This window comes from Gymnogyps californianus, chromosome 16 (assembly GCF_018139145.2).
Source record: "Gymnogyps californianus isolate 813 chromosome 16, ASM1813914v2, whole genome shotgun sequence".
Lineage (NCBI taxonomy): Eukaryota > Metazoa > Chordata > Aves > Accipitriformes > Cathartidae > Gymnogyps > Gymnogyps californianus.
In genome coordinates, this window is record NC_059486.1 from 14,995,756 (window position 1) to 15,013,740 (window position 17,985).

The 17,985-nt window shown below is 57.3% G+C and overlaps 2 protein-coding genes across 5 annotated transcripts in view; both read right to left on the minus strand.

Annotated features, from left to right (window-relative positions):
• Window positions 1-3,811: 3,811 nt before the first annotated feature.
• Window positions 3,812-6,230, minus strand: SELPLG (selectin P ligand). Its single transcript, XM_050906906.1, has 2 exons — window positions 6,215-6,230; window positions 3,812-5,360 (listed from the first exon to the last, which is right to left on the minus strand). The coding sequence occupies exons 1-2, from the start codon at window positions 6,228-6,230 to the stop codon at window positions 4,024-4,026; spliced, it is 1,353 nt and encodes a 450-aa protein (XP_050762863.1). The 3' UTR covers window positions 3,812-4,023.
• A 1,760-nt stretch (window positions 6,231-7,990) lies between these two features.
• The window catches only part of CORO1C (coronin 1C), a 54,935-nt gene continuing 44,940 nt past the window's right edge, over window positions 7,991-17,985 (minus strand). For all 4 annotated transcript variants that reach the window (XM_050906997.1, XM_050906999.1, XM_050906998.1 and 1 more), the window contains exons 5-11: window positions 15,887-16,068; window positions 15,182-15,301; window positions 14,438-14,542; window positions 13,097-13,242; window positions 11,946-12,003; window positions 11,609-11,854; window positions 7,991-10,898 (exon numbers count right to left, since the gene is read on the minus strand). In XM_050906997.1, the coding sequence (XP_050762954.1) occupies window positions 10,779-10,898; window positions 11,609-11,854; window positions 11,946-12,003; window positions 13,097-13,242; window positions 14,438-14,542; window positions 15,182-15,301; window positions 15,887-16,068 (977 nt within the window). In that variant the 3' untranslated portion in view covers window positions 7,991-10,778. The remainder of the gene's footprint in view (window positions 10,899-11,608; window positions 11,855-11,945; window positions 12,004-13,096; window positions 13,243-14,437; window positions 14,543-15,181; window positions 15,302-15,886; window positions 16,069-17,985) is intronic.

Genomic DNA, 17,985 nt, shown 5'->3' on the forward strand with positions numbered 1-17,985 from the left:
CACCATGGCGGGACAGTGGTGCTGGCACCCCCAAAATGCCTCCCGGCGATGCCGTGCCAGGACCAAGCATGGCCCCCACCCAGCTGCCTTTCCTGGGCCCCTCATCACCCCAGCCCGGGGCCAGATCCTGCTCCTGTGCCCAGCCCTGCAAGCCCAAACCCTGCTGCCCTGCCTGGGAGCGGGCACGAGCCAGGGGGGCACGGCTACCGAGGCCACAGAGCACCCAGCGTCTGAGGGGGACGGTGAGGGTTTCGGGTTCGGTGCCCCAGCATTATTGGGGGCTGGCAGTGTGGCACGGGGGCAAACAGGGCTTGGGAGCCCCCCTGCCATGATTTCAGGAGACCATTACCTAAACGTCCCAGCCTGGAAATGCTCCAGCACAGGCACCTCTGCCTCGGGGTGCAGGCAGAGGTACAGGCAGGGGTGCAGAAAACCGCCCCTGGGCTTCCCCAGGCCAGTGCAGCGGCGGCAGCCGCACAGCTCCCCAGGGCATGGTCTCCAGGCCGGGGGTCCCAGCCCCCCGTGCTCCCCTCCGCTTGGGCTGACGTTGCTCAAGAGGCTGCAGCCGCTGCCGGCGGGTGACCTCATCCTCTTGCTATTCGCCTCTGCGCCTCCCTGGGGACCCGGCCAGATCCCCCCCCAAAAAAAGCCAGCGCCAGCACCCGGGGTCTGCGAGGGTGCCTGTCCCCATCGCCACTGGCACCGGGAAGCCGGAGGGGAACCGGCGCCGTTTGGGTTTCTCCCGGCGTCGCCAAACGTAATCGTGGCTCCCAGAAATAACGGGTCCGGCCGTCTGCCTGCAGCCGGCGGCTCCGCGCAGCTGCTGGGGCGGCTTTTCCCGGCCTTAAGCGATCAGCGCTGAAATCTTAGAGGGGAAGGGGGAAAGGCGAGGGGAGGCCAGGGGGTGCGAGGGCGGCCGCGCTGCTGAGGCGAGCCAGCCTGGAGGAGCGCCGGCGGCTGCATCCGGACTCGCTCCTGCAGCCCAGATGGGGATGGGGATGGGATTTCCCCTCCCTCCCATGCACCCAGTGATGCTGGCGCTGGGCTGACCCTCCTTGTCCAGGGTCCCCATCCCTCCTTGTCCAGGGTCCCCATCCGTCCCTGCCCAGGGTCCCCATCCCTCCTTGCCCAGGGTCCCCATCCGTCCCTGCCCAGGGTTCCCATCCCTCCTCGTCCACGGTCCCCATCCCTCCTCATCCAGGGTCCCCATCCTTCCTTGCCCAGGGTCCCCATCTGTCCCTGCCCAGGGTCCCCATCCCTCCTCATCCACGGTCCCCCTCCCTCCTCATCCAGGGTCCCCATCCTTCCTCACCCAGGGTCCCCACCCTTCCCCAGTCGTGGTCCCCACCACTCCCACCCAGGGTCCCCGTCCCTGCCCTGGGCTCTTCCCGGGGCGGCGGAGGCACAGGGACAGGCAGCCCCCGGTGCCAGCGCACACCGGCCATTACGATGCCATTTTTGCCTGCGGCTGGGGAGGGCTCGGCCCCTCGGCACCGGGCAGGGCTGTGCCGCCCGGGCCCCGCTTTGTAATTTGGGGTAGCTGGAACGTGGGGACCCGCAGGGCTCGGCTCCGCGGCACAGCCGGCCCGAGGAAACCTGCAATTTGAGACATTTCGGCCCTGCTCTGCTTGTAATTTGCTTCACTGGGCTGTGCTTTGCTGTGCCAGCGAAATACCCGGGGGGGACTGATCCTGCAGAGCTGCACCACGGCGTGCAGAGCACCATACACAGCACAGCCCCGCGCCACACGCAGCCCCGTGCCCCGCACGTTGCCCTCCCACGGCACGGCACCGATCCTGCTGTGACACCGCGCTGGCTTCCTGCAGATTCCTCTGCCGTGAGCTGGGAGATGGCAGCCCGACAGGACCTGCTGACTACGCCAAATAGGGCGATTCCCAGCTCCTGGCAGCCAGCTCACGCTCCGGCGGTGGAGGAAAGTTTATCCTCGCTGGGCTCCTGCTCCAGAGCGGCAGGCACAGGCAGGCACGGGCTGGGCGAGAGCGGGAGCAATCCCTCCGACCTGCACCCATCAGCCTTCTCGGGACCTGCCAGCCTCATCCTCACCCGGACGGGGGCAGAGGCTGGACGAGCCGCTGTGGGGTGAAGCCGGATGATGGGAGCATCCCTTCGCCTGAGAGAAAGCGGAGCTGGGGGTGACAGTGGTCCCTGTGGGCTCCCGTTCCCCAGCCTGGCCCCGACAGCCCGGAGGCACATAAACCTCCGTGCCCGTTATGGCTGAGCCGTGAACTCCTGCGGCCACTTTTTGGTACGGCAGGGCGCTGGCATCCCCATGCGTGGGGACACAGTGGGGTCAGAGCAGGGTGGCATCACCGGGGAGCCCAGAGCCGGGGCGTCCCATCCAGGGACCGGCCACCGCCGCCAGCTACAGATCCCCTCGCCTGCGCTGACTCACCCGTAAACATTTACATTTGCAGGAGGGAGCGGGGCCGGCGAGGCTGCTCGGCCCCAGATGGAAAATATCCGAAGCACAGCGCGAATGTAAACAGGCGGCGGAGCTGGGGCGGCCGGGGTGCAGGTGAGCCGCCGCGCTGCCAACCCACCCGTGGGACGGCCAGCCCTGAAAGCGGCTTTCGGGGTGGCTGCGCACCCAGGGCTCGGCTCGGGGATGGGGTGGCACAGCGATGCCTCGGGTGCGTGCCAAAATGCTTCGCTGCCCAAGCGTGCGCTGCAAACATCCAGGGCGGTGTAAGCTGCCCGGTGGGGACGTGGGGATGGGGACGTGGGGATGCTGAATCTGGCAGGGCAGAGGTGGGGATGGAGAGATGGGGACATTGAGCCTGGCCACCGCAGGGATGGGGATGGAGGGATGGGGATGCAGGGATGGGGACACCGAGCCCAACTGGGGCAGGGGTAGGGATATGGGGATGGGGATGCGGATGCTGAGCCTGGCCGGGGCAGGGGTGGGGATATGGGGATGGGGATGCTGAGTCTGGCGGGGCAGGGATGGGGATGTGGGGACAGGGACACTGAGCCTGGCCGGGGCAGGGATGGGAACGTGAGGACATCGAGCCTGGCAGGGCAGGGACAGTCCTGGGCCATTTCTGCTCCCCTTGGGTGGCTCCCCCAGGGCTGGGCACAGGGAAGAGGTCGGGCTGGTGGCTCGAGGGGTGACCGACACCTGCACACAGGGGAGAGGTGGGACCTGGGAGCAAACCTGAGCCCCCTTCAGCCCCCAGGTACAGGCAAGATGGTGGGACCCTCGGTGGCTGCTCATGGCTTTGCTCTCCCCGTCCCTCCCGGCCCCAGCCACAACCAGGCAGGGACAGCCCGGGCCAACGCCGCCCTACAAGGTCGAGAGCCTGCGACCACCGTTTGCTCACCAGGAACGGGCCCTGGGTGCACCGGCAGCCCACAGGGCCACCCCGACGGGCAGCGACGGTCCCGGAGGCATCCCGTCACCTCGCTGCAGGCAACCACAGGGCAGGAACACGTTACGCCACGAGCGCACCCATCCCCGTCCCGGTCCCCGTCCCCCTCCCCCGGCATTTCCGCCCCGGCACCACCACCCTTTCCGCTCCCACGCCATGGTACGAGTCCGAGCCCCACGCGGGGAGGGGTCCCAGGGGCTGCGGTCCCCAACGCCCCGGCGTCTGGCCCCCTGCCCGGCGAAGGGGTGGCTGTGGGTTTCGTTTCTGCTCCCCCCCGGCAGGCTGGGGCTGCTGCTGGAGGGAGGAGGATGGAGAAGCAAAATTTTGGCAGGGGGCTGTGGGCAGGCGGTGGAGCGGGGAGGGGGCCGGGGGGCTGACGGGTGCCGTCCCCACCAGGAAGAGACCACCATGTCCAGGTAACGCTTTAATGGGGTCAGCCTCGAGGGCTGAGCTCGCCCCGGGGGAAAGCAGCTCCCCGTCACACCAGTCCAAGTTAAAACACGAACCCAAGGGGATGGGGGTCCCCTGGCCGTGGCTCCACACGTGGCAGGACCGGGGACCGGGCACCATGCCCACGGCGCAGGCACCGGTCGGTCCCCTGATGCTCTGGGATGCAGGACCCTGTCCCCGTGGCTCAGGAGTGCTCTGGCAGGAAGCTGCTGAGAGTCAGGTTGTCACCGTCGGCCTCCGAGCCACCGTCGAGCAGCAGCTTCGGCCGCCGGGCCTGGCCGGGCTTGGGGCCGTTGGCGGCCACCTCACCGTCGGGCAGCAGGGAGGAGATGCAGACCATCTCGGTGTGGCTGAGCCGGCGGTGTGCCGTCCGCGCCCGCCGCCAGAGCAGGGCGCCCAGCACCCCCGTGCACACCATGAAGGTGGCGGCCACCAGTGCCAGCAGCAGGATGGCCAGCAGGCACTTGCTCATCACCCTGCTGGGGTCCCAAGGGACCGGCACCGTGGTCCCTCCGAGCTTTGTGTCCCAAGGGGCCGAACGAGTCGGCGCGGGGGGAGTCCCGGCTTTCTTGACTTTCTCGTAACCCGTGGTGGTGGGACTGAGGGCTGGGGGGGTCGCCGAGTGCGGCCCCGCAGAGGAGCTGCTGTCCGTGCCACCGGCCACCATCCCCTCCTTGCCGGGCAACGTGAGCTGGCTGGGGACAGTGGTGATGCTCTTTTGGGATGCTGCCTGTGTGCTGGGCTCCGTCGGCAGCTCAGAGCCCAGCAGCAGGTCAGGATCAGGGGAATCGGTCTCATCCTCCGGATCAGCTGTGGTCGGCACTGCGAGTGCCCGGTGCAGGCTGGCGTTGGTACTGGACGCTGCCGGTGGCACAGAGCTCAGCAGCAGGTCGGGATCAGGGGAATCGGTCTCATCCTCCGGATCAGCTGTGGTCGGCACTGCGAGTGCCCGGTGCAGGCTGGCGTTGGTGCTGGACGCTGCCGGTGGCACAGGGCTCAGCAGCAGGTCGGGATCAGGGGAATCGGTCTCATCCTCCGGATCAGCTGTGGTCGGCACGGCGAGTGCCCGGTGCAAGCTGGCGTTGGTGCTGGGTGCTGGTGGTGGTGCAGAGCTCGGCAGCAGGTTGGGCTTGGGGGAATTGGTCTCGTCCAGGGGATTGGCTGTGGTTGGTACCACGAGTGCCCAGGGTGGGCTGGCGGTGGTGCCAGGCTCCACCGGCAGCACAGAGCCCAGCAGTGGATCGGGCTTGGTGGAATCGGTGTCGTTGCCGCTGGGCATCATGGTGGCAGCGTGGCCATGCCCCGGCGTGGCGGTGGTGGCACTGGGATGCTGCTCGCTGTCGGCCCTCTTCCTGCGGGAGAGCGGCAGGGGCTCGGCCTGCGTCTGCCTGGCTGCCCCCCAGACCCATTGCATGCCACGGTGCTGCCCCGGCTCCGGCGGTGGCAGGGCCCCGCATGCCCGCAGGGTGCTCAGCACCAGCACCAGCAGCACCAGCACGGCCCAGCCTGGCGCCATGGGACCTGTGGGGGGAACAGAGGGGGCAGATGAAATCAAGGACCCTGCTCCCTGCGAGAGGATGCTGAGCTCCATCATTCAGGCTGGAAACGGCCCCAAGGAGGGATCGCACACGAGCGAAGCATCCTCCTCCCCTCCCGGAGAGGGGCCCTGTGTTTTGGGGGCCTGGAGGATGTGAACACCGACCTCTTCCAGCCGTGGCCGGCAGAGCCGAGCTGCCTCCACCTGCGGGAGCTCGGCCCCGCCGGTTCCGCTTGAGAAGAAAGTTTTGAAAAGGAAGTTGAGTGTCTGGAAATGGGAAACGAGCCGTGATGGAGACGGCTGCTGCAGGACGGGCAGTTGCAGGATGACTCCCCGTGCAGAAATGAAACCGCAGGGATGTCGCACACACTTCGATCGACACCCACCGCGGTGCCCGGCCTCCCCCTCCGCCGGCTGGGCTGGCGAGGGGCTCCCTGGCTGAGGCCACCATGTGCCTGTGCATCTGTGCCGGAGCAGGAGGAGAGGCAAACCACCCCAAATCCCCCCCCGTTACATCTGTTGATCACCAATACCCCCCTCAGCAGCCCCCGGTGGGCAGAGGCGAGTGAGGTCCCTGCAGCCCCGCACCCAACAGCATCCAAACACAGATCAATGCTCCCCCGGCACCGAGCATCCCCAGGAGGCTCCCACATCCCCAAAGCACCCACCCACCTCCTAAAAACCCCAGGGACCAGCACTGCACGGAGGGTGGCACCCCCCAGGGGACCCTCACATGCCCCAAGGGGCACCCCGAGCATCCCCTTTGTACCCACAGCATCCCCGGGGCTGAGCCACGGTCCGGCAAACCCCCCCCCCCCCGCCCACCGCCAGGGCTCACCTCTGCCGGGGGACATGGCGGGACCCCGAGCTGCAGCGCCGGCAGGCATCACCAGCGAGGGCCTGGCTGCACCGGCACGGGGGCGTGAGGGCAGCCCCAGGGGCTGGGCAACGGCCGAAACCCGAGGGGCGTCGCGGGCTGCCCTCCGCCTGCGCCTCCCGCCCGGGCGGGGAAGGAAAGGCGGGCACGGAAGAGCGGCTGTGGTTTTGGAGAGCCCGGCGGGGGAAGGACGTCACGCCAGGAGCGGGGCCACCGAGGGCCGGGGGCTCGCCAGCGAGGGTTGGCCGGGATGTGGGGTGCACCCCAAAAAGGGGCTTCCTGCCCCTCCCTGGTGTGCTTGGCACCCCGTGGGACTCCCCTGGCCAGCTCAGCCCCGCCGGCGGCTCCGCCGAGCTGCGTGCTGGGGCTTGCGCCGCCCCGAAAGCAGAAGTGACGGCAAACCTGGTGCCAGGGCTGCCAGCCCACACCGTGCCCGGTGTGGGCACAGACGGGATGGAGGGGGCAGGTCGTGGTGCCCCAAGAGGGGACATGGAGGTACCCCAACACTGGGAAACGGCCTTTGCACGCAAGGAGGAAGAAGAGGAGTGCGAGGGCCTGGCTCAATGTGTTTGCAGAGCCCTTGTGCCGGGGCCCTTCTCTCGGCACCGATGTCCCCAGGACATCGAGGAGCTCTTGGGGGGCCGCGGGGCTGCCAGGCATTGTCCCAGCTGCGTGGCACGGGCACATGGCGCTGCACCGGGTGGGAAATACCCCGCCCTAACCGCAAGCACCGGCGTGGCTGCAGGCAGGAGGTGCAGCCGCAGGAAGGGTGCTGCAAGAGCACATCCGCAGCAACGCCCTGCGGCTGCTTCCTGGGGGGGTAAACAGCCCCACTGCCTCCGCCTCCCCCCCCCAGCAGGACCGTGAACCCCCCAGTGCCGTGGGCCGGATTCACCCCATCCCTTCTCAAAATCTCCTGGCTATGGGGGCTGGAAAAGGCTCCCGGTTCCTGCCGCCCCCAGGTCACTCGTGGGAAAACGCGCACAGAAAATGGGGTTCAGGTCTGGGGGAGCGGCTGCGGCGCAGGGATGAGCATCCCCTGGGATGGGTCCAGGGCGTGCGTGGGTGGCCAGGGAGCATCGCCTCTCCGAGAGCATCCCTGGTCCCTTCCCCAGGCACGGCCGGGCCTTGGGGCTCGTGCCGGGGTCGGGATGTGCCGGAGGCAGCTGAAGGCAGTTGGGAAATGCAGGGTGAAACGCTGCGGCCCCGGGGGAGGCTGCGCTGGGGGAAGGCTCTCAAACCTGGGCATGGACTCAGCGATGCCATTCCCAGCCTGGGCTTTCTTTGCCATTGCAGGCTTTCCTGCACCCTTGAAGCAGGTTTCAGCCGGGAAAGAGCAGAACGAGCCCCCCCCCCCAGCTCCAGGGCAGCCCCCAGCCAGTGCCAGAGACCACACCACCCCGATCTCAGCTACCCCGACTGCCCCCAGCGAGTCCGTGCCATCGAGTCCCGCATCCAGACAAGCTCTTGGGCTCACTCACAGGGAAATCACCGGCGAGCCCACGTGCGAGCCTGGGGATGGACCTCGGCTCTCCCGGCACGGAGCAGACGAGAGCGGAACGGTCCCAGAGGACAGAACCCGCTCAGCCACAACCCCACACGCCCAGGTTTCTATCGCTGTGGTTAAGGGTAGTGCCATCATTTAATAACCTGGTTACTGATAAAATCTAAAGCGCAGATGCTAACAGGCACGGGTGGGTGCAAGACGCGGAGAGTCAAAGAAAAAGCAAACCAGAGGAAGTTTATAATCAATGACTTTTATCTTTTGAAAATGGAAGCAAATATTTGGACAGATACTATGGCCGCTCTATAAGAGCGCATCTTTCAGGACTTCGCTGGTTCTCTTCTGGGATATCACGGCTACAAAAAGCTTCAGGCACTGACTCCGGTTGAGCCTGGCTAGGCATCAGTTCATTTAAATAAAATACAGGCTATAAACTAAAAACCAGGGCGGCCTTTCCTCCGCCCTCCTCAGGCCGTCTACCACACACCGATCTCCTCTGGGCATTTCAATCCAGCAACTCAGAAAACTTATTTCCCTCCAATTAGAAAAAACAAAAGGTCCCCAAGCACACAACCCTGAAGTCACACGTACAAATCAACACAGAGATCACCGTTTTGGGGAGCAGTACGTTTGGTTTTGGTTTTAAAAAAAAAAAAAAAAAAATTACACATCATCTCAGCCATTTACTGCAATACAAAAACGTCACCAAACATTCAAATATCCCGGAGCATCTGGACTGTGAATCCAGCATCAGCGGTCACGGACACAGGGCAGGGGACGCTCGTCCCTCCTGCTGTGCTCGCCACTTAAAACAAAGAAAACCCACTTTTATGAAGCTTTCATGCTATGCAATTAGAACACATCCTCTGTCTCTTCGCGTCCCGTTCTCGTGCCTCTCCAGCTACGTCGCCTGGCTGTCCCGAGGGTGTGGTTTCACCTTCACACACACAGACATCCCTCCAGAACAGAGAATCCTTAATCTGTAAGTTCTGAACATGCAAACACTGGAAAAAACGGAGAATTTTGAGGATTTCTAGCTAACCTAATGGAAAAAAAAAAGAATCACTTCAGCCTGGACGAAGGGACGCATCCCCCCGCCGAGCGGCAGCCGCCGGGGATGCCCTGGGCGGGGGGAGGCTGCTCTGGTGCGGCAGCTCCCAAGCACACAGACGTGCACGCACGTGGGGGACGCAGTGAGCTGCTTCAGGGATCGATCCCCAGCTGGGACAGGTATTGAGGCTCCTCAGCTGATAGCTCTCGGACACCCGATAGTCTTTGCCCACCTTTGGATTCAATACGGGTTGCCAACATCTCCCCGGCACTGCGGGGACGGGTTGGGCCGGGATGGGCAGCACCAATCCAGCCTGGCACAGCTCGCCGGGGTGGCACGGATCCTCTTCACGCCCCAGGGACCCAGCCTGCGAGCAGGGACCCGTGCCTGCCCCGTCCCCGACACTGGTAGCCCCCCTCTCACAGGGGAGAGCCCACCTGAGCAGAGGTTTGCTGAGCTGAGGCATCCAAGAAATTCCACGAGGAGCCTGCGAGCCCAGCGTGCTCACGGGGTCTCTCTCCCCCGAGGACCTCAAAGGACCGTGTGAGAAACCAGTTCTCCAAACTGGGATCAAAACCACCCTCCCCAGTCCCTTTCACTCCGAAGGCCTGGGAGTGCAGGGGCTCTGGGGATGGAGGTCACTCATCTGATCCGGGAACAAGTAATTTCCTGCAAAGTTTTACGGCGTGGTGGGGTGGTGAGGCAGGAATGATGGAGAGAGGACAAAAAAAAAAATATTATAATAAAAAATAACAGAGGCATTTTGTTTCTGGAGACCCGTCATGATAAAGTCACCTAGCTACTGCTAACGCCGCTTTGGAAGCAGAGTCTAAATTTCTAACATCAGCGCTGATGTGAGGGGCCGGAGAATTGCAAGCTCGCCGATTTCAAAAGCTTCTTAAAGTCAATGAGCCAAAGAGCGTGGTGGTGCAGCTCGAGTGCAGAAACAAGCATTTACAGCAAGGCATACAGCTGAAGCGGACACCACGGGGAACCCGGTGCCTGCAAATGTCCCAGGGCTCGCGTCTCCCATGGCACACCTTAAACTCTGTACTCCATGGATAAGCATAAAAACATTTCCTGCATGAAAGTAACTTCTGCCTCAAAATAAAGGGGGAAAAAAAAAAAAACCAAACCCAGCAAGTAAAACATGCCCGTTTGGACACGGCTAGCGGAATCCAAAACATGGGAGTATATTAAAAGGGCAACATGACGCTAGTTTAAAAGTTCTTCAGGGTGTAAAAAGGAGAGGAGGCATTTTGTGGCACGAGTCACCTCATTCAGAGCTACGTTTTTTTTCTTTAACCTGTCAGACAGTGGTGATGGGGACACGTTAGGGAGGCAGGAAAGGCAGCTCGTACGATCTCTGAGGAGTCTCAGCAGCAGCCTCGGCCACACTGCAAAGGAAACCGATCTGATTGTTCGAAATTGAAGATTTATACAAAATAGCTTCAGTTTTGTTCTCTGAACAGTAGAAACACTCACCACGCGCGCACACACACGCACACACACGCAGTGCTGTCCCTTTAAATTTAAAACACAAATACTGCAAAGTGGCAAATAAGAAAAATAAAAAGCAACTTTTTTTTTTTTTTTTGGCAACTTTAAAAAAATGGTTAAGAACAATGTGGCATTGGTCCCTAAATCTAGAAAAAGATATTTGGGCACAACATTAAAAGTCAGAATGGATTTGTTTTCAAGAATTCATAACATCTGGAAAAAAAAAAAAAAGACTGTAAAAGTAGCACTTATTCTTTTTGACTTGTTTGACACAGTCACATAAATTCATTAAAACATCAGGAAAAAAAAAATCTTTCACTAAAAAGCTTGGCTTTTAATCATCAGCTCTCGTTGACGTGAATTTAGGAGAACAGGAAAGCTCGTACTGGAATGCTGCACACTGCTGCTTGCCGAACTGGGGAACTGGAATGTGCCTGGGCTGGCGGCCGGGCCAGCGCCGCTCGCCCCGCTCAGTCCGCGATCTTTGCCATCTGCTGCTCCAGCTTGGAAATGCGCTCGTCTTGGTTGGTGATCGTGTCTTTTATAGATTTCAGCTCTTTCAAAATCTCATCCAATTTGGCTTCGTTTTGCTGGAAGACAAGACAAGACATGTATTTGTTAGGAGAGCTGGCCGGACCGTGCTCTGCAGACGGGAGTTTTCAAAGCAAGGGGCTCCTCTGAATGGGATTCGCGCGAGCCGTAAGCGTGCCAGGGTGCGCGGCCAAGCGGGGCGAGTCTGTAACGCACGCCTGGCACAGGCACTGCGGCAGTCGTGACGCTCAGGGCATGGACCAGCATCTCCAGCAGCAGCAGTGCAAGCTTCAAGGACATACTGGACCAATATCTGCTCTTTAACAGCATTTAAGGACCTACTTGACTGACAGCTGTCACTTCCACATCTCTGCATATTACTATACCCCGTGTTAGCTACAGGCCCCAATTACGGACTTGTACAACCTCCTTCTGGATCTGCATAGTCTGAGGTTCATTTGTCCCGCTGTCTGTGCTGGGTTTTACACAAAAAAGAGGTGCACAGAAGCTTTCCCAGGCAGGTGGGTGGCTAGAACAACCAGCCAAGCTTTCCTTTGTGTCACAACTCCCAGTAACCTTCCACAGCCGCAGAAACCCTGCCTGGAACACCACGAGTACCACCTCAACTCCAGGTCACCCACCGGCACCCAAGTCCCGGGGTACTTGAGTCATACATGCTTGAGCTTCGTTATAACTATTTCTGAAGATGCAGCACCCCGGTAATCACGTCTCAGGCCACCATCCCCAAAAGCTTGTGGATTTTACTCACAGTGTTTGAGGCATCAGCTGCTTTCTTTGGAGCATTTATGAGATCACTCTTCTTGTTTGCGGCAGGCTTGTTGTCCAGTATGTTCTTCTTGACCACCTTGAGATCCCTGTTCTTGCCTGGAATGTACCCATGCTTCAAGGAGATGAGAAGGGGATCGGCGTTCTTCCCCTCAAACCACTCCTCTGCTTCCAGAGCTGCTTCTGGGCCAGCTGTATCAGGGTACAGGTCATCCTGGAAGAGGTCCGACTGCAAGCCAGAAGAGATGAATTGGTCAAGTGCTTTGGGACTGAAAGGCACGAGGTGGCTTCAAACCACATCACCAGGAGGTAGCGCTCACCTTTCGAGGAACCGTCATGATGATGGGCTCACATTTCCTCTCGTGAAGCTTGAAGAACCTTTCAAAGAAAAAGAAAAGGTGTGATTTCGATGTGAGGACAGCCAACGCCACGCAAAGGAGGCCTCGGTCCTGCCGCTCACGCACAGCAGCGTACCAGGAGACAAGAGGCGACGGAAAACGAGCAACCCCAAGGAGTCACAGCGGGGCTGCGCGCGGAGGGCTGGAGAAAACGATCTGGGTGCGTGCAGAGCTCCCCTCTTAGGTACGGGGTGACTTCAGAGGGTTGCGCTTTGGCCGGGACAGGCTGTCAGCGAGGCACAGCCCACTGCTCGGACCGTCGAGACAAGCACCGCACCAGTGATTTACAGGTACACGCTAGCCAGCCTTCTGCTCACCGCTCACGCGCGTCTCCACGCTCCGCTCACCCCTTGCCGTCCTGCTTTGGGCCAGCGCCACAAACTCCACCGACCTCAGCCCGACCACCGGGCACTGCTGCTGGAATATTCATGTGCCTCAGGCAAGCGCCTGCTCTGCTCCCTTTCAGGGGGTCCTGCTTTCATTAATAATCAAAGGAGCATCAAAAGCCTTCAGCGGCAACACCCAGCACGTTCCCTACCAGAGGTGTGCCAGGAGCCATTGCAGTGACACAAACCTGCTTTCCTGAGGTGCCTTCTTCCTTTGCCATGTTTTCTGAGTCCCAGCTGCACTCTGGTCACTGCACTGCTGCTTTAATTACTCTCTAAATCCCTGAAACCCGCTTCCAACCCGCTTGCTGTGTACGAGCTGGAGACCGATACCAGATTTAGGCACCCAAAGTTTATCATCGATACGTTGACAGCGTAGGCTGTAACCGACCTGATGCTAAGTTTTCTGCAGACAATGTATTCTGCTAGACGTCACTCATTCATTTAAAACAGACTCAGCCTAAGTTGCAGCTCATTTTCAGGTTATATCATGCTATGCCCAGCAGAAGTATCGCTTCGCGTCACACGTCCCAACAAAGACTGCAGAAGCAATAGCATGGCAGAGAGCTCTTTCCAACAGCAGGGTCCTACACCCAGCAGCAGGACTTTCCATTTCTGAGCGGCTGAGCTTGTGACGGGGCGGCTTGCTAAGACGCTGCCCCCCACCCTGACAGCCTCTCTCCTTACCTGGCAATCTCACACTTGTTCACATCAAGGCCCCTCTTTGGCATGAACCCCATGCCCCTCTGCGGCTCTTTGCTGCTGAAGGTGTTGAGGTAGTGAACATAGGGGGACTCGTCCGTGATCTCAAAGTAGCGAATGCTGCTGTCACCCTGCGAGAAATGAAAGGAGAACCACTCCAGAGGCTGGAGGGGCCAGCGCTCCCCGGGCCCGCACGCCTGCTCCCTGCTAGGCTAGGCAGCCATCGCTCTCACTCAACAGCCTTTCCTTCCAGGAAGGCCGCCACAGAGCAATGCACACCTTATAGCTATTTTTTCTTTTTTTTTTTTTCAAGCTAAAACTTCCATTGCTTACCAGTCGAATATGTCTCATCTCGGGCTGCTGACAGCAGTCGCTATCAGACAGCACACTGCTGTGTTCTCGCTATCCATACGGCATCAGCAGGACTACCATAAAGCAGATCCCTACGGTAACCCAGGTAGATGAGCTGAACAGTTTCTCAGCGGGAAGTGCTATTCTTCAGAATACTGTGGTACAGTGACCTGAGCTCGTACTTCAAGACTAGGGGGGGTCAACTTCCACATCTCCTCTTGTGAAAAAGCTAAACTTTCTGCCACAGTCAGGCAGAAAGGCTATAAACCGGTTTCTCTTTGATTCCAGGCAATTCTACTACACTAGTATCTCTGAAACAGCAGAAGAGGTAGCAGATATAAAACAAGTATTTCTCATTAGCTGTTACAAAGATGGGATTCTTGAATGTACTTGTATGGATCCTCCTTTGTAATTACTTGTTCATCTTGTCTTCGGCTCCTATTTGTAGGAAGTCCAAAGCTGTGGCATCAGAAGTGGGCACTTCAGAGCACTTAACGCCCACAAATTGCTTTTAGAAAGGAGCACGTGATTCGTTTTCTATTATTTAACCCCACAACATTACAGTGAGTGTTGCTACATGCTCCATCATCTTCAAGCATGAGGAGGATAACATCTAAAACGTACCTTCCTCCCACACTAACGTACAATCATTTGGGTCAACACCAACAAGAGATGTTTTGATGACAGTATCTGACTTGTTGCATTAAGAGCAGCTTTACCTAAGTAAATCCATCTCCACGAAACATTCAATTACATACCAGACCTTCACAGGCTCTCTGGATGGTGCTGCAGCGTGAGGATCAAACCGATCTCAGAGCAGCCCGATTTGTCTGCAGCCCTGACCATTGCTGCAGTGCTAATTTTTTGGTTCTACCTTTCTCAATCGAGACACTTGGGGAACATTTCACAGGCATCATTCACTCAACAGGAGTCTCCCTCTAAACACACCCAGTCACTCCAAAAGCTTCTCTTTACCTTGCCACACAAGTAAATAATGTTGGTATCTGGATCGTAGAACGGCAGCAGGACCCCATTGCTGGTGTCCATCTCATGAAGGGCTATTGGCTCCTCCATGTTTTTCTGGAAATAAAAAAATGCCAGTGATGTTAATGAAGAATGGAAAAGCTCATGTTACCATAGGATCTAAATTATTAACAGTTCTTTGTAGCTAGTGAACACACAGCGGTGCCTTCACTACCCTGAAGGATCTGTGTGTTCCAACAGCAAATGCTGTAAGTGTTCACAAGCTTATTCATTCCCCAAGGACATTTTCATCACAAAATGCAATAAAAGCAGGACCCAAGAAAATTCACCAAGTCAGGGGAAAGATGCGACACAGTCATGCTAGCGAGTGTCTTGTGCCAGTGTGATGGGATTGTTGCTGTCTTGCTCTGCACGTGTAACGTATAGAATGACGCGACCTTCACGCAGCCACTCTGCTCTCCGTGTACATCTTCTCGGGCCCTTCAAACGTGCAGCTGCCAGCTTCATCGCTGCTCTCGGTGAGGCAGGGATCGATACAAGAGAACTCATTTCCTTTACCGAGTGAACATCCAGCCTAAACAATGGCAATACCTTCTGGCAGAGGAAGCCTGAGCAGGAGCGGGGTGGGGAGGAGGGAATATGCTCAAGTATATGAACATAGTAGGTGACTGGAGGTCTGGGCTAGTAACTCAACGGACACTGCAACAGCCAAGTAGTAACGGGACAGGAACCTACTGGATTCCAAAGGGCAAGCTGCCGTTCGCTCATGCGGCTGAAGCCAGTTGTGAAGATGTTTCCATCAGCGAGGAAAATGGCTCGCATGGGCCGGGCTCCCTCGTGGGTTTTCTCTTTCTCCTGAAAGAGATTTACAGATTAGCCTTTAGCAAGGAATAGGAAGCCTACCTGGTGGTGGCTTAGCCTCTAGCTGCACAGAATCCCTGGCAGGACGCGCTGCTCCTCCACGCAGGATGCCGGCTACATGGAGCAACATCCAACTATCTTTGCCTGATGCTTGAGGGAAGAAACCACTTACTAAACTACAAAAGAAGTGGTCATTCCCGGCTCGTTTCAGCTTTGCCTATCAGACTCTTGCACGGTTGAAGGAAGACTTCCTTGCAAGCTATGACACACGTGCAGGCTGCTACATCTCCACTTTGCATACACAACTTTGGAACTATAATTATACAAAAGGATTAGATGTGGAATTACACTCCGCAGGTTTTAAAACTGAGCCCTAAAATCCTACTTCAAACACTAATCCCAATAAACCCAGAGAAATCCTTCAATCACTGCTATCCCTCCTGTAATTTTTTCCTCACTGTGAAAAACACTACTAAACACAGCATATATATAAGCAAGAAGGTTCTTTCTCTATATGCTCTTGCTAACTATCTGCTGGAGTGAAACCCAGTTGCTTCTTTAATTATCACGCAAACTTACAGCAACAATTTCTTGTTTCCTGGGGTCAATAACTCGAACTTTTTTGTCTTTGGAAGCTGTACAGATTAGGCTGCCATTGCGATTCCAGCTCACGTTGTAAATCATATCCACGTGCATGTCATCCAAGTTTATGAGGGCTTCACCTGTTCCCACATTCCAGATGATGATTGCATTATCACAACCTAAAAGAGAAAATAACAGCTAAAGTCACAACACTGGTGTATACAGAAAAAAACCCAGCAGCAGGGAACAAGGAATAAAATCTGCTGCGGCTCCAAAGCCTCAGATGCTGACTTTTAAACACGCTCTGTGCACCATCACGTACACAGAGCCCCAGGCAGCACATCCTCACTCAAATACAGGCTCAGAGCAGGGACCAAGCAGCCAGAGAAGGCGCAAAATTCCTCCCCTGAAAGCATCGAGCACCTCCTCTGAGGTGCTGTAGCTGTCCCAAACAAAGGCAGTTTATGTGGGGGTATTTGGGCCCCGCTAGCACAGACGGCCACCACCCCAGCCAACGTGCTGCCTGCAGGCACGAGGTGGGCAGGAGGGACAGGAGAGGTCCCCGGCAGAGAAAAAGCTGAAGGGAAAAGCAGGAGGTACCGGTGCAGCTGAAGGAGGTCTGTGAAAGCGTGCCCTGGCCACTGCTACCGCAGGAGCTTTGTGCAGGAGCTCTTGGGTCTTGGCTCAACTGCAGGACCACAGAGCAAGAGATGCCAAGGGCAAAGAGGCGATGTTCTTACAACTCCATACGTGAGAATGCTGGCTGACAGCCAGTCGTTGCCTTCTCAGGTCAGAGAGATTTGCAGGAGAAAGAGTAAAAGCGGCATGGATGGAAAATAGGCAAGTGACAGCAGGAGGAACAGCAGAACAAAGAGAAAAAAGAATGGCAGGCAGCAAAAGCTGAGGTCAGCAGTTTCACAAGAACTACAACCATCAGGCGGGTGGTTTTGTTCAAGGACCAGACAGCAAGAAGACAAAGAATAAAGCCTAAGACAAGATGACAGCAAAATAAAGAACAGGACTGGAGGACCAGGTAAGGGAAGGAAAGTACAATGTGTGACTGAGCAATCTCTCCTAAGGCTCTGGAGGGGTGAAAACATGTAACGAGGCAAAAGATAACAATCACTCTGAACTCCCAAAGGGCATGAAAGACATCCAAACTCAGGTTTTTTTGTCACAAGGAGGAACCCTGGAGACTGCAATGACCTGACAGCATCCCTTCTCCTCTGTGTTTCTTAGGAGTAATCCTGGCTGGACTGCCTGGACACACACATCTTGCTGCTAGTGAGTACAGGAGTCTGAGGAAGCTACCTAAGAAAAATCACCTTCTCCTTTTGTATGTTCTCACACTGAGTTTCGTTACATTAACTGCCCCAAGGTCTGCAACTCCAAGCATTTTGGGGAAACCAGATCAAAACCAAACCGGTACCTCAGAATGCATTTATATCAACAGAAAACGCACAGCTCATCTGACAGTCCAGCTGAAAGGACTGGCTTCTTTTATTGGGCTCCAACCTAAAGGTCATGCTATGAAAGCCTCAGACTGTGCTAATGCATAATGACTTATCCATTTTATTTCCATAACGATGCGACTGTTTTTCAGTGGTCAAAAGAATCTCATTGCATAGACCACACCCGTCAAGGAGACAATTTGGAAAATGCTGAAAATGAAAGCTTGTGGAAGGAACAGCCAGACTCTGGGATACCTTGCAGGGATCAGTGAAAAGGAGAAACAGTTGGGCCTTTTATAAAAGTATATGAAAACAGGGATGAGCAGAGTGCAGATGTAAATAGTTATCAGCAGATGAAACTTGGAGATCAAATAAAGTCTGGAACAATTTTAATACTGTAATTCATGCCTCCAGACAATTTCCTGGTTCTTGTCCCTGTAAACTGAAGATAATAAAAGGCCAAGATAAGGAGGGGGCTGTGAGCCACGTGTCCTGGTGTTCCCAGGCACTGCCATTAGTCTTGTGATTCACTGGCCCTAAGCAGCTGGGAGAGGAAAGAAGGAAAAGGAGTCAACAAGCTCTTCTCCAAAATATCTGGTGTGCAAGCAAAACGTGAGGGAGAGATGCTTGTTGACCCCACAGCCC